The 16,182-nt window shown below is 38.5% G+C and overlaps 1 protein-coding gene across 1 annotated transcript in view; it reads left to right on the plus strand.

Annotated features, from left to right (window-relative positions):
* The window catches only part of PLCB4 (phospholipase C beta 4), a 384,913-nt gene that overhangs the window by 329,665 nt on the left and 39,066 nt on the right, over positions 1-16,182 (plus strand). The window contains exons 25-27 of the mRNA XM_034641608.1: positions 4,825-4,927; positions 6,287-6,451; positions 9,497-9,701. Of these exons, the coding sequence (XP_034497499.1) occupies positions 4,825-4,927; positions 6,287-6,451; positions 9,497-9,701 (473 nt within the window). The remainder of the gene's footprint in view (positions 1-4,824; positions 4,928-6,286; positions 6,452-9,496; positions 9,702-16,182) is intronic.

The following is a 16,182-nucleotide window of genomic DNA, read 5'->3' on the forward strand; positions in this document are numbered from 1 at the left end:
TAAGTTCATTTTATCTTTTGTTTCTCTTGCCTTTGGAGATGTGTCGTGAAAAAGGTTGCTCTGGCTGATGTATGACAAACTCATTTTTAAAGGTATAAAAATGGGAGGCACTTCTTTAATTCCTAATGAAACAAAAGAGAGCAAGTTAATTTCTCATGTCTGCATGCTTTCGAGGAAATTGGGATGGTCGATATCAAAATAGTAGGATGCTTTATGATTCAAAGATGCACACTTTTTGTAGAACTTTCCTGGGTTGGAATGTGCCTTGAAATCCATGACATGTTTTAGTTGCAATCAGCCAGTTTGCTTTCCTGCTGGTAAAGAAGATAGTGGAGTGCTGAACAGTTGATGTTGTCTTGGGTGTAATGAAATAGGCTGTCCTTCCTTATGACCCCATCCTCTGACCTTTTGGCTGCTGTCCACCCACCTAGCTGAAGGCCCTTCTTCCCTTCCTCTCTTGCCTTCTGAGACCCCGACAAAGGCCCCAGAAAATCCTCGGATCTCTTCACTCATCCTTGGCTTTGTCCTATGCCCACATCCACCACACAGACCTGGATGCCTGGAATAAATTTATTTTCTGTACCAAAAAACACCAGGCAGGACCAGTGCAAAATGAAAACGAAGGCCTTCTTGTTCACAAATTTTTGAGCATTTGAGAAAGTGGCTGCAGAGCATGAAACCCCAGAACCCTTCTACCTCCAGAGCCCCGTGTAACGACACAGATCCCATTGGTGACTGTGCGTCCCTGGACCTGCACAGCCACCAATGAGTGGCAGCCTCTGCTGCATCCTTGGGCCCCAGACAGACACTCCTTCAAGACAAGCTGGGTCAGTGTCACCCCCAAGCCAGGACTTACCTCCTGGCCCTGTCAAACTTCTCCTATCCTTTCTTGTATTTTTTTAAGCATGTAAGATCAACACATTACACTGAGGCTGCCTGCTTTGGAGACTTGAACTCCAGTTTCTTTCCCTTTTCCCCTGGCACTTCTTCTTTTCGATCATTTTCTTCTAAGCAGATACAGAAGCAGGGAACATGGAAGAAAGTTTTTGGCACCAGGAAATCATCGATATCACAATTTTGCATTTTCGGTAAGAAGGGTCCCTTCAGAAATGGCTGCGGGGAATGGAGAGTACTGAATCTGGGGACAGCCCCGCCCCTGCCACTCTCAGTAGGCAGAATTCCTCGTTCTGTGTAACTAGACTCCAAATGCTCCCCCTCCTGTGACAGCCTGAATCATCATCTGTTTCCTCCCCTTGGAGCTAATGTCCGACACTTTGCCGGTGCTGGTCGGCTTCACTTGAAGTCTGTGTAGCATTGTTGTTTCTCATCTACTTTCCATCCTAAGGCTTCAACTTTTGCTGTATCATCATATTTTCCAGTGGCTAACACTAGCCGCAAAAAGAAGAAAAAAAAAAAAAAAGCTCAGATCTCTGTAAATCTAGGAAACCATCTCTTTTGTGCAGTTAGAGAGATTTTTAAATTAGTATTTAGGGTTGCATTCTCCTGGAGACAGGTGAAAGTTGAAAATCATCTTTAATATTTGAATGATTCTGGAAACACTCTATATCCTTGATTTAAAAATTGGTGCTGTTCCTTGGAGGTTCTTTACTGAGGATTACTTCTACATTGAATGTGGGCTTATTTTCTTTAACATTTTTTTGTCCAAACTTAGAAGATAGCAATGAATGACAACTTTGTCAAAACCACAAAAATGTGACTTGGCATTTTTCTTTAAGGGGAAATGTCACGCCTTAGAATCCTTTTGGGTTGTATTTTAAAAGATAATAAATTTGACATCATCTAGAGTTAAAATCAGTAAAAGTTATGCTTCTAAAAAAATAGGAAAGACTTGATCCCTCTAATTTTGATTCTTTTACACCTAAAAATCAACCCAGAGTTTTGGGGGAAAGTGCCTTTCTTGTCCCTTATCTGGTGCTCATATTAGTATGGAATTTTTCTATCTGTGGTTATAGTCCTTTGTAACAAAATTTTTTTTTTCTTAGATGAAGTTGTCTGATACAAGTTCAGGGTGGTTATGGAATCTGGCTGAGATTATGTGACTGTAATCAAAGGGCATAAGGGACAGACATTGTGTAGTTGGGTCAATTTCAAAACATTTTCCTTACCTCACAAAGAAGACTCATACCCTTTCGCTATCACTTCCCACTGTCCCCTGCTCCCTATTCCCAGCCATAAGCAACCACCATCTACTCTCTCTCTCTGTATTTAACTATACTGCACATTTTATAGAAATGGATTCATGTAATATGTCTTTTGTGACTAGCATCGTTCACTTAGCATCATGCTTTCAAGGTTTATGTTGTAGCAGATATCAGTACTTCATTTATTTCTATTGTTGACTAATTTCCCATTATGTAGCTATGCCACAAAATATATATCCATTCATCTATTGATAGACATTTGGATTATTTCTGTCTTTTGGTTATTATGAATAATGCTGCTGTAACATTCACATACAAGTTTTTGTGTTGATGTATTTTCATTTTTCTTGGGTATATACTAACAGTGGAATTGCTGGGTCATGTGGCAACTCTGTTTAACTCTTTCAGGAACTGCCAGACTATCTTCCAATGTGCTGTGTCATTTCACATTCCCACCAACAATGTATGAGAGTTCCAATTTTAATACGTCCCTGTCGACACCTACTGGTAGCTGACTTTTTTACTATAGCCATCTAATGTGTGTGTAGTGACAGCTCACTGTGATTTTGATTTGCACTTCTCTGATAACTAATGATACCAAGCATCTTTTCATGTCCTTATTGGCCATTTGTTTCTCTTATTTGGAGAAACATGTATTCAGATCACTTGTCCATTTTTTTAACTGGGTTGTTTGTTTTTGACCTATTGTAGACATAAACCTCTTATCAGATAGCATATGATTTGCAAATATTTTCTCCCATTCTGTGGCTTGTTTTTTCACTGTCTTAATAGTGTCCTTTGAAGTGCAAAAGCTTTTATGATAAGGCCAGCTTTATCTTTTTTTTCTCTCTTGTTGCTTATGCTTTTGATGTTATGTCTAAGACCCATTGCCAAGTCGCGAAGATTTATCCTTACTTTTTCTTCTAAGAATTTTATCATTTTGGCTCTTACGTGTGAGTCTTTGGTTCATCTTGAGTTAATGTTTGTATATGATGTGAGGATAGGGGCCGATTTTCTTCTTTTGCATGTGGCCATTACAGTTGTCCTAGCAACATTTGTTTAGAAGAATATTCTTTCTCCCATTGAATAATCTTGGCATCCTTGTCAAAAACCAACTGAGCACAGATACACGAATTTATTTCTGGACTCCCAGCTCTATCTCATTGATTTATATGTGCATCCTTATGCCAATACCACACTGCCTTGATTACTGTTGCTTTGTAGAAAGTTTTGAAATTGAGAATTATGAGACCTTCAACTTTGTGTTTCTTGTTCAAGGGTGTTTTGGCTATTGTTGGTCCTTGAGTTTTAGGATCAGCTTGTCAGTTTCTAAAGAAGCCAGGTGGGATTTGGATAGAGATTGAATCTGTATATCAGTTTGGTGAATGGTGCCATATCTTAACCATGTAAGTCTTCTGATCCATGAACACAAGATGTCTTTCCATTTACTTAGATCTTCTTTAATATCTTTCAACAGTGTCTTGTGGCTTTCAAAGTTCGTGCACTTATTTTGTTAAATTTATTCCTAAGTGTTTTATTCTTTTTGGTGCTATGGTAAATGAAATCTTCTTAATTTCATTTTTGGATTGTTCATTGCTGGTATTTAGAAATACAATTGATTTTTGTATATTGGTTTTGTATCCTGCAGCCTTGTTGAATTCATTTATTACTTCTGATTGTTTTTTTAAAGATTTATTCTTTAGATTTTAGGATTTTAGAAAGAGAGAGTGTGAGTGGGGGAGGGGAAGAGGGAGAGAGTCTTCAAGCAAACTCCATACTGAGAGTGGAGCCCAGTGCGAGTTCGGTCTCATGACCCATGAGGTCATGACCTGAGCCAAAACGAAGAGTCGGACACTCAACCTGCTGAAACACCCAGGTGCCCCCTCTGATCACTTTTTAGTGGACTCCTTAGGAGATTCCTTAAATTCTATATACAAGATCATGTCATCTGCAAAGAGAAGTTTTACTTTTTTCTTTCTTGCCGAGATAACTTTTATTTCATTTTCCTCCCTAATTGCACTGGCTATAAATAGAGAAATAATTACATCTTTATGTTCACCTCCCTCTAACTGATATTTCATGGTTCTTTTGACTGTGAACAGAGACAACAATCCACAGTAATATTAGCAGTACCTGTGACTCTTAACACCAATGTAAATCACAGATATTTTCATATCATTATTATAGATCTCACAAAATATTTTATGCATATCGGTACTTTGAAATTATAGTTATCAACTTGGCATCATATAATTCAATGCAGTAATTAAAATGCAATAGAGTATCATGTACTCTCCATATTTTAATAACTAGAGCTCATATAATTGGTTTTTCACTGTTATTCTTTGTATTTTATTTTGTGCATATAAGGGTAAGTATCTAAAGAGGTCCATGGCATTAAAAAGTTCAAGAGAATATAATAGTAACAGGAAGCTCTAGATGTCACCGAGCCTGGAATCTAAAAACATTCCTTCCTTCCTTCTTCTCTTCAGAATTACCCATAGGAAAGGAATAGTTTCTTCAGTCCTTAGAATCCTCTGCCTAAAAGCCTATCTCCTAAAGTAGAGATGGGGAAAAAGAAGTACTTAGGGTCCTGAAGCATGAGTGTTTTAGTCATTGTAAACACAACTAATAAACTCTTTCTATGCTTTTGTCCCACCAGGTACCTCCTCAAACCAGATTTCATGAGACGGCCGGATCGAACATTCGATCCCTTCTCTGAAACTCCTGTTGATGGGGTTATTGCAGCCACTTGCTCAGTGCAGGTAAGGCCCCTGCTTGTCACAGAATTGTGAAAATGTGTGTTCTGATGGTCCTGGAAAAGCCTTAAGAAATCACATTGAAATATTTAATGTCAAGTTACAAGATCCATGTGTTGCTCTCAACTTTGTGATTCCCCCTTTTTTTCTTAAGAGATGCATTTTATTCACTAGCAAAACTATTAGCTACTTTCAGCAGAAGACACCAGATCCAAAAAGTACCTTCTGGAGGATGTGGAGCAATAGAAACTCATTCATTGCTGGTGGGAGTGCAAAATGGTGCAGCCACATTGGATGCATGCTCTTACCTATAATCCAGCAGTCATGCTCCTTGGTATTTACCTAAATGAATTGAAAAGTTACATCCACACAAAAACCTACCCAGAGGTGTTTGTAGCAGCTGTATTCGTAATTGCCAAAAATTGGACAACCAAGATGTCCTTCATTAGGTGACTGGATACATCAACTGTGGTACATCCAGACAGTGGGATATTATTCAGTGCTGACAAGAAATGAGCTATCAAGTCATGAAAGCACATAGAGGAAACTTATATGCATATTACTAAGTGAAAGAAGCAAATGAAAAGAGTATATACTGCATGGTTCCAACTACATGACATTCTGAAAAAGTGAAAACTATGACAGTTTCACAGATATGCGCGTATGTCAAAACTGACCATATGTATACTTTAAAACATACAGTTTATTATATGTCAGATTTTACCTTGAAAAACTTTCAGAAATATCTATTCAATAAAACAGAAAAAAAAAACCTGCTAAATGGCTATCGTCCTTTGGAAAGTAAATGAAAAATAGTCTGCCCGTGGCTTTATAATCGATGGAATTTAATGCTGGTCTTTACAAATATATACCTCTGACCATTGTCAATATTGGTAAAGGATAACAGGCAACAGAAATTTTAGCATTGCTTTTTTCTTCAGTGCATCTCTTTCTAAGACTTATAAAAGAATTCAGTGAAGTATGGGAGGGCAGAATTTCAGAGTTCTGATGGAATCTAAGATATATTTGAACCCATCACTTTGTTTCATAGATGTGGGCACTTAGGTGGAATTAAGATGCTGTGGACATTATTTCTTTGTATTACAGGATTCATCATTTTTTTCTTCTTTTCATAGACAGTTCTCAAAGTCAGAACCTCTGTCTTGAGCAGTTTTGGTGTTTTTTTTTTGCATAGATTGCTCAATAATGTTTTCATTTAGTAAGGAATGATACATTATTTCCATAGGTGATTAAAATTTCTAAAGATGAACAGCAGATTTCTTACTTCCAGATTATTGGTAATACACAGACTTGACAATTACACAGACTTGACTTCTCTCTCACCCTGTTTCTGTGTCGCTGCAGGTCATATCAGGTCAGTTTTTATCAGATAAGAAAATTGGTACATACGTAGAAGTGGATATGTATGGGTTGCCCACCGACACCATACGTAAGGAATTCCGAACTCGCATGGTGATGAACAACGGACTCAATCCAGTTTACAATGAAGAATCATTTGTGTTTCGGAAGGTAGGACATTTTCAACATGTCAGACTTGCTGTTCTACCTTAGGGGCCACATTTTAGTGCATAGAACACAAAGACACTACATGATATAGGGGCAGTTATGCAACCCCAAATGTCTTCTTTTTCTCTTCTTCCAATGCGTAAGTTCTATAGATATAATATGATTGTTACTTCTGTTTGTCCTTGTCCTTTTGGCTCTCCTTTCCTCCTCCAAGGAACCCACCTTCTGTGTGGCAGTGCTCAAGTTCCAGGAGGGCAGTCTCCTTAGAATGTGTCCTCACTGGTGGACGTCATCATACACTGGAGAGTTCTTTTCTGCCCTGGCAGCAGCTGGTAACTTGCAGTGCTCCTTTAGCCAAGAGGACGGGTAGGATGGTGCACCCAAAACTAAGGCCAATAAATGTCCTTAAATAGGTCAGTTGGTGTTGTCTTGTGCTTCTAGAAAGTATGGTAGCTGTTGCCACCCCCACAGTCTGTGCTTCACGTGCTATTTTGCATTTTGGGGGGTTTTCCTACTCCTGGACCTTGATCCCCAAACCAATCACAGTCATACTCTATAATGATTCAGTGTTTAATCTTATAATCATTTTTTTCCCTTTGTTTCTCTTTTGTCGGTGTAAGATGTATTGAAAAATCCATGCATTGGTACTGCTGTTTCCAAGAAGAGCTGTTTTTCTCTCTCACTTGCTGTGTTATCCTGACCAGAATAGCTTCTTGCTTCTTCTTTAGGCACAGGATTTCTGGTGTTTCTGCTCCATTTGTATGTCCTGCAACTCAGATCATTGGCTTAGTTTAACAAAAATGAGGATTAGCAGTTTCAGAGTAGGCTCACTGGTTTACAGAAACCGGATTACAGAAGATCAGTAGTTCAATGAGACAAGCCATTGTGAGATTTAAGCTCTCCCTGTAATGTGAACACCATTATTTCCATGCAACCCCCACTGTGACCTTCTCTCCTACAGGGTGTGGTGTAAATTGCATACATAGCTGTCATGGGCCTTTTTTCTTCCCCCAGGTTTTTTATAGTTTGTTCTAGCTGGGTCTGTTGTCAGTCTGGCCAGTGTTCTTTGGCAGAATGAATAATCCCTAGACACATTTCTAGAAATTCAGAAAGTTGACTTCAGACGTTCTTTGTCTTTGATAAGTAGGAGGACCTCAACCTTGGTTTGTACATATAGTATTACAAAGCCCCAGAAACCAGATGCCGGTTCTGCATCCTTCCCTGTTCTTCAGAAGTTAAATTGCTTTTCACTGGTACCAAGTGTTTTCACTTTTTATTCTCTCTTGTTTTTAATATTTTTGCTCTTTGCACTAATCTCACAGGGTAAGCCCCCTTTTACCCCATGAGAAACAATAGAGTAAATGAAGTTGGATGAATTTTAACTTGATTTCTCCTCTTCATCTTCACAAAATTGGATTAAATTATAATCTCCAGACATAACTAGGCAACCGATCCATTGTCTATCCTTAGAGACAGTACTCAAATTAGCCAAGATGTCTTGGTTGTTCCTAGCCAATGAAAAGTCATCCCTGATTTAAAATAGTGGATTTTCTTGGGTCCTGTTGCTATTTTTTTTTCCTAGTGATTCTTTTTTTTTTTTAATGATTTTTTTATTATATTATGTTAATCACCATACAGTACATCCCCGGATTCCGATGTAAAGTTCGATGCTTCATTAGTTGCATATAACACCCAGTGCACCATGCAATACGTGCCCTCCCCACTACCCATCACCAGTCTATCCCACTCCCCCACCCCCTCCCCTCTGAAGTCTTCAGTTTGTTTCTCATAGTCCATAGTCTCTCATGTTTCATTCCCCCTTCTGATTACCCCCCTTTTCTTTATCCCTTTCTTCCCCTACCGATCATCCTAGTTCTTATGTTCCATAGATGAGAGAAATCATATGATAATTGTCTTTCTCTGCTTGACTTATTTCACTTAGCATTATCTCCTCCAGTGCCGTCCATGTTGCAGCAAATGTTGAGAATTCGTTCTTTCTGATAGCTGAGTAATATTCCATTGTATATATGGACCACAGCTTCTTAATCCAGTCATCTGTTGAAGGGCATCTCGGCTCCTTCCATGATTTGGCTATTGTGGACAATGCAGCTATGAACATTGGGGTGCATATGGCCCTTCTCTTTACTACGTCTGTATCTTTGGGGTAAACACCCAGTAGTGCAATGGCTGGGTCATAGGGTAGTTCAATTTTTAACTTTTTAAGGGACCTCCACACTGTTTTCCAGAGTGGCTGTACCAACTTGCATTCCCACCAACAATGGGAGGGATCCCCTTTCTCCACATCCTCTCCAACAATTGTTGTTTCTTGCCTTGTCTATCTTTGCCATTCTAACTGTTGCTATTTTCTATCTGAATTAGGATTCTGCTGGCTGAGCTCGTATTTTATGTCCAATTATTCGTTTTGAAGATAGCAAGAGTAGATGTCTTGGGTATATGTTAATGTTTTTAGCTGCCCCATCTCTATTTAATATCTCAAAATAGATTAAAAACTGATGAGTGCAAGAAAAAGGGAGAATCCAAATTTCTACATACATTGTCCTTTATACGCGGAGCATGTCTTCAAAGGTACTTTCATATTCTTAAAAACAGGCCAAGCTAGATATCAGAAGCAGCCCAGGTAGGAGGCAGACCCCAGGATTCAAAGGCAAGAGCCCCAATTCCAGGCCCAGCTGTCCCGATCTCAGAGATTAAGGAAAGTCACTTGATCTCTCAGGATCTCCTTTTTTTGCCCATTATATGCATGGGGATGGGCAAAGATGACAAGGGTTGGACCAGTAATCTTTCACATCCCTTTCATCTAAAATTTTCAAAGAGATGATTTCCAGGAAGACTGTTCAATTGCTTTCTCGATGGCTTAGACACTCCAGCTTGGGCAGTATATTTTAGGAATGCAAATCAATCATGGGCTTCTTTTCACCACAAAGGCGCATTTAAGAACAGTGTGGATATGGTTCAGATTCCTAGCGTCAGGGCTCTTGGGAGCGGCTTTCCAAAATACCCATGAAAGGTACCATTCTTTGTTTGCAGGTAATCCTCCCTGACCTGGCAGTCTTGAGAATAGCAGTGTATGATGACAACAACAGGCTGATAGGCCAGAGGATTCTTCCACTGGATGGCCTCCAAGCAGGCTATCGACACATTTCCCTTCGAAATGAGGGAAATAAACCATTATCACTGCCAACAATTTTCTGCAATATTGTTCTTAAAACATATGTGCCTGATGGATTTGGAGGTAAGTTAAACATTTGAGTACAGAAGTCCTAAATTTTAGAATTATAAAATATTTCACCAATGGTTAAAAAAGAAGTCTGTTCCTACCAGTGCTGCCAACCCCCATAGCCTCGAAGAAATCAAGGGTAGATAGTAACTTCAGGTTTCCTAGGAAGAAATGAAAGGGCAAGACTGGATTATCTATAAGGTTCTTTCTTATTTTAAAATACTGTGATTTTATATGGTTTATCAATTTTTACAAATATGTTGGTGAAGGATTTACTTACACTGTCATCCAAAGGGAGAGAAGACATAAGTTATATGGAACCATAGATATCATTTGTTATCCCTCAAAATTTTAAATTGTACTTAGATATCAACATGGCTGGATTTTCTTCCAAATCCACTAGGGATTTCAGTTTCACAAACAAATCCCAGTCATCTATCCACAGAAGACTACCTTTGGTTTTACTTAGGTAATCAATGGGAGAAATCAAAACCCAGACCAAATCATGGGATTTTGCTTATACCCAAACATATTAACTTTTTATAACCTCAATTAAGTCAAGAACGTTAAAAGAAGACAAAGATCCTCTGTATTCTCAGTCTGTTGAACCCTAAGGAAACAGAGTGAAAATGTCAAATTAACAAGGGTGCAAATTCTAACTCCTGGCTGGGTGACCTTGGGACAGTGACAACCTCGCAAACCTTCTTTCCTTGGCCCGTAAAGTGAAGATGCTCCGACTGCCTCCCTCAAAGCATTTTTGAGAAGTACTCATCATTACAGTATAGGACGCAGCAAGGCTCAGAGACGTGTGCACACCTGGATGTATGCTGTTGATACAAAGACAATTTCTGTAGCATGCTGGCATACATCACAGCTTTGTCTGGGGATTTGGGGGTTCTTTTGTGGGTTTTTTTAAAAATAATGCTTGCATCTCTGGAGGGCAGATATTCTCTAACCCTCAGCTTTAAAAACCCGATTGCAGATTCAAGAAGGGATGTGAACCATGAGGATTTTTTTTTTCAGTTACCAAATCTAGAGTAAAGACTCCTTCCTGCTCCTTCTCCTCCTTCTCCTCCTCCTCTTTCCTTTTAAATGAAAAGCCTATATTAGAAGCCAGAACATACTGTAGCTGATATAACAGCACAGAAAAGAGGCTGGGTGGGATGCTGTGGGGCTGGTTAAGTGGGTAAGAAAAGAGACAGGAAAAACCTACAGTATGTCTGTATGAGCATCAGCCGATGAATTAACACCATGTTCCACATACTTGAGCTTAGAAAGTAGGCAGTGTGTGATCCCTAATACATTTTAGAAATGGCCGTATAAACAAATATGGTGGAAGACTTACATGTTTGCCCTCTGCATGGGTTACTTTTCAGATGGAACTCTCTAATTCATTCCAGGGCAATGGGCAGTTGGAATAGCGAAGGGAAAAGAATAATTTGTTGAGTTCCTGCTTTGTGTCAGGCACTCTCCACAGAGTCCGGAAGTTGTGGAGAAGGGGTGTGGGCACTTGTAGGTCTGTGCCGAAGAAATGTCTGTAGAAATGTCAGCTCATTCCCAGTGTCTGTATTTGTGTGCATACTGATTCAAATTAATCTCTTTAAAAATAGTCTCACGTATTTGTTTTTCCTAACATGTCACTGTGGTCGCTGACGTATCGGAAGCCTTCGAAATGCCTGTAGCATGTTATCATGGTGGGAGGATTCTGCAGCTGATGTCTTAACCTCAATTTGACATTCCAAGACTGTTTATTCAAAATTTTTGAATAATTTCTTTTGGATGTGAGGAAACCGAGGGCAGGCACCATGAGCATTTACTTAAGGGACTTACCTGAGGAGAGCAACATAAGAATATGAGAACCGTCTTTTTCTTACTTTCTGATTTTCTTTATGGCCTCTTGACTTACACAGTGTGCTGTTCTTACTCCATCTGCGTAACCTCCCACATTCAGATCTGAACATTTAAGTTTTGAGTCCTCAGAGCAGGAAATCTATAGAGTCCCTGTTCCCTAGGACATTGATAGTCTATGTTGATTCTATAGGGAAAAGTTCAAAATGAAACTCTGCAGCCTTGCATGCTAGCATTTCCTAGTGGGAAAAAAAAAAGCAAATTGTTGCTATAGATCCCAGATTTTTATATGGCCGAAGAAAGATAATATGGATTTATTCATCCCACAAATATGTTTGGTAGGTTTTATTCTGTAAAAGGCAAAATAGGGGCATGTGTGCGGCTCAGTCATTTAAGCAGCCAAATCTTGGTTTAGGCTCAGGTCATGATCTCAGGGGTGTGAGATGGAGACCCAGGTTGGGCTTTGAGCTCAGTGTGGAGTCTGCTGGAGATTCTCTCTCCTCCCTGTCCCTCCCCCCTCTGCTCTTCCCCCTGCTCAGGTGGGCCCACACACTCTCTCAAATCTTTAATTTAAAAGTAGGCAAAATAATATATGTATCAGAAAGAGATTCTTCCAGCACAAAGAATAAAAGGGTCGTCCATAAATCCACCTCCCGGGGAGAGCTCTGTTGCCATTTTGGTCCCTTTACTTTCAATTTCATTTCTTCTACTTTAATTAAATAGATCTTACTGTACATAGTCATTTGGACTCATTACTTCAGAGAGTTAATTTTTTTCCACTTAATAGACAATATTTTTCCATGTCACGAAATATTTTTATTAGCTGCATGGGATTCCATTTTATGTATCCATAATTATCCATAATTTAGTTATTGATAAACACTGAAGTCATTTCCTTTTTTTTTCTTATAAAAAATTTTGTGCCCAGGACCCTAAATGTAAAGCCTTGGAAATATTCATGATCACTTCCTGAAGATGAATTCTTTGAAGTGGAAAGAGTTGTGTGTATATTTAAAACTTAACATACAGATTGCAAAATAACCCATCAGCAGTGTATGAGATATAACTTTTTTTTAACATTTACTAGTTTAATCAGTAAGAACAATTTCTTAGTACATTCATTTAAAATATTTTTCTCAAGGGAAAAGATGTAGTCATTATTATTTAGTATCTACTGTATGGGTAAGAGATACAAAGTTGAAAAAGTCGTCTACGCTTATCCTCAAGAATTTTCCAACCCTGTACACATATATATGTGCATATATGTAAGTAAGTGTAATTTGTTACATCAGTGCCCACAGGTAGTAAGCCAGAGGGTGTTGGAGCATTAAAATAAGAAGTGATTAATCAGAGTGGGGTTGAAGGGTACTTCCGTGGCTGTTGGGACCTTGAAAGATGAATCACGACAGAGAGGTAAACTGATTTTCTATCTGGACAGGGAAGCAGCCCAGGCCAAGGCCTTGATAAGAAAAATGCTGGATTTATTTGCATATTCTGAGGAAGCTGAAACACAAGGGTATATGGTGCAAAACCTGAAAAGTTCTGGTCCGTGTTTGACGATGTGTCCTGAAAAGCTAGTGTCACTTCTCATGAAGAGTGTGCTCTTGATGAATAAGTTTGGCCCCTTAAGGAAACTATTCACATTTTCAGGACACTAAGTAATTTGGTAAATTATATTTTCTTAGCTTTTAGGTGGGTCAGTTTGTCCAAAATCACTTCACAAGTTTAGATTAATTATATTAGTAAGACCTCTTATGCCTGACCAAGCTAATGAAATTTCAACTTTTATAATTCACCAAATATTTAACCTAGGAATTATGTATTTCTTTAATCAGATAGCTAAAATCAAACCATTCTTTTAAAATCCATGGTATAATTTCATACAGCATTATTTGTATAAAAAAGATCAGAAACAACCTGAGTCCATCAGTAGAGACTGATAAAATACGGAAGGCCATTCTGTAGAGGACCATGTATCTATTAAAAATAATGACTTGGATCTCAGTGTTCAGAACAGAAAGATGACAGGGATTTATTACCAAGGGAAAAAGTAAATTGCAAAATGATCCCAGTATTACCTACAAAGACCCTTAACTATCTGTTTATACATATACATAAAGTAGATAGAAAAAATTCTGGTAGGATATACACCCAAGTTTAAGAGTAGTTATCTCTTCGAGAATGGGGGTGAGGGTTTAGTGGAGCTGACCCACTGCGTTGGACAACTGCCAGGAACATCACAGAGAACACACCATCCCATATGGCAGGACTCTTCTTATTACTTCTGGATCATTTAAGTAAGCATATGTAACCTCTGTAACTTTTTAAAAATTGTATTTTGCCCTATTTCTCTATAACAGCAGTATAATATGAAAATAGCACAAAGGAGAGTTTAATATATATATATATATTAAATTTTTAAAATATATATATATTTTAAAATATATATATTAAATATTTAAAAATATTTTATTTATTTATTTGTCAGAGAGAGAGTTTGTGCACAAGAAGGGGGAGTGGCAGGCAGAGGGAGAAGCAGGCTCCTCGCTGAGCAAGGAGCCTGATGCGGGACTCAATCTCAGGACCCTGGGATCATGACCTGAGTTGAAGGCAGATGCTTAACCGATTGAGCCACCCAGGTGCCCCATTGATAACATTTTTAAATAAAAGAAAGATATGAATGTATTAAAACAGCCTAAGGTTATAAAACATGAAGCATATCTGTGTATATGTAATATACATATTTATGTAATAAATATGTATATGCATAAATGCACCGTTTCTGTGTATATACACATATATTTCCTTTTTAATTAAACCCAAAAAGATAATATAATACACCCTGCTCTATGCTTTGCTTTCTTTACATAATATATCATGGAGAACATTCCTGCCAATACATATAAGACTTTTAAATTATTTTTTAAAGTTATATACTATTCCATTATATGTTTATACCACTGTCTCTTTAGTCAGCCCTTTGGTTGGATCAGTATGTACTCCCACCCATTATCTTTGAGACTGCCTATTCTCATTCACCATGGTCAGTTCTGGATTCTAAAAAATTCTTTTTTTTTTTTCAGTAATGGTAATAAAAGTGGTATCTTATCATTTTAATTTGTGTATTTACAATTATGAGTCAGATTGAGTATATTTCATGTGTTTCTTGGTCATTTGCATTCCTTTTCCTGAAAAATACTCTCTAGTACCCTTTGTGGGGGTTTTTTGTTTGTTGGTTTTTTGGGTTTTTTTTAATTGGGTTATTTCTCTTTTTTTAAGTAATTGTTTAAATCAAATTTTAATTGACTCCTAAGTTTGTCTGTCTGTCTCTCTCTCGTATAACTTCCAAAGTAGTCTCAAATACATCTCAATGTCTAGAAAAAATTCTATGAAGGTAATGGTTGGGGATTCAAACACTGTCTATTTTTCTTGGCCTAACAGGATGCTGTTTCATTGTGGCCACTTAGGTACCAGCGGACACTAGTTGGAGCCCCACGGCTTAGGAACAGTACCTGACCACAGCAATCCTTACGTTAACTTTTTTTCATTTGTGTTTATTTGTGACAAGCTCAAGAAAAATCCATTCGTTCTATTTTCTTCTCCCCAACTTTGCCCTTTACTTTGCTGCAGTAAACTGTTTTGTCATAAGCAATTCATCATTGTAAGAAAAATCTTTTAATTCTGTGCCTACTACAGAGTTTCGGAATTCTAATGCATTAGTAATTTTACCATGATTTTCTTTAAGCAACAGCAACTCAATGTTCTACATGATTTTTAAATGTATTTTAAATCTCAGTAACGTCAGGTGGGTGGCATCATTTTATAGAAACAAGAAAAATGTTCCTAAAAGGCTTTTCCAAGTTAAGACAATTCCTTAGGGAGGATTTGGGCATTGGCAGGAGCTTTGGGTCATTTATTTATTGGGGTTCTGTGCTGTGAGGTCACCAGAGGATGAGGAATCCCTCCTGATGGAGACAACTGGGTACTTCTGCAGTTGCCCTTAACTGTTCTCACCTTCTTGCATATGGTGGTGTTTAGAAGCTTTGAACTCTGGGCTGCCCCAGTTCCTCCCAACGTGATTTGGGTCCAGATCCAGTATTTTCCACCCTGACCCTTCTCTTCTCCTGTCAGTTCCGTGTTTTCTTTCCTTGCCCTGTCAGGAGTCAGAGGCCGGGTATTTTAGTGCAACCACTTCTCCTCCTCATCTCTGTAGAGTAACTGCAGACACACGCAAGAAAACACCGAGCAAAGATGGCTGCTAGCCCTTCTGAGCTCTCTCCACAGATGGTTCTGTTCCTAAGCCAGGTGGTGGTAAAGTATCCCCAGGCCGAAGAAGACAGATGACGACTCTTAACTATCAGAAACTAAACTTCCACATGAAAAAAAAAAAAAAAAACAAATGGTGACATTTGGAGGGGGATGACTAGGAATGAGTCAAAAAGACTTTAATTTCTTTGGAATTTTTCTACTGAGTGTCTAGTAAAACGGCCCTCTCGTTTACCCTCACACGCCTACACGAAAGAAAAATGCTGGGTTGGGTGCTAAGGTGACTTCTCCTTTGCCAAATCCAGTGAGCCTTGAGTACTGGGGTTGTCTTTGCCACCTCATCTTTAGGACAAATGCGGAGGACATCAGCACTTACCCTTGG

This window comes from Ailuropoda melanoleuca, chromosome 13 (assembly GCF_002007445.2).
Source record: "Ailuropoda melanoleuca isolate Jingjing chromosome 13, ASM200744v2, whole genome shotgun sequence".
In the NCBI taxonomy this organism is placed as follows: Eukaryota; Metazoa; Chordata; class Mammalia; order Carnivora; family Ursidae; genus Ailuropoda; species Ailuropoda melanoleuca.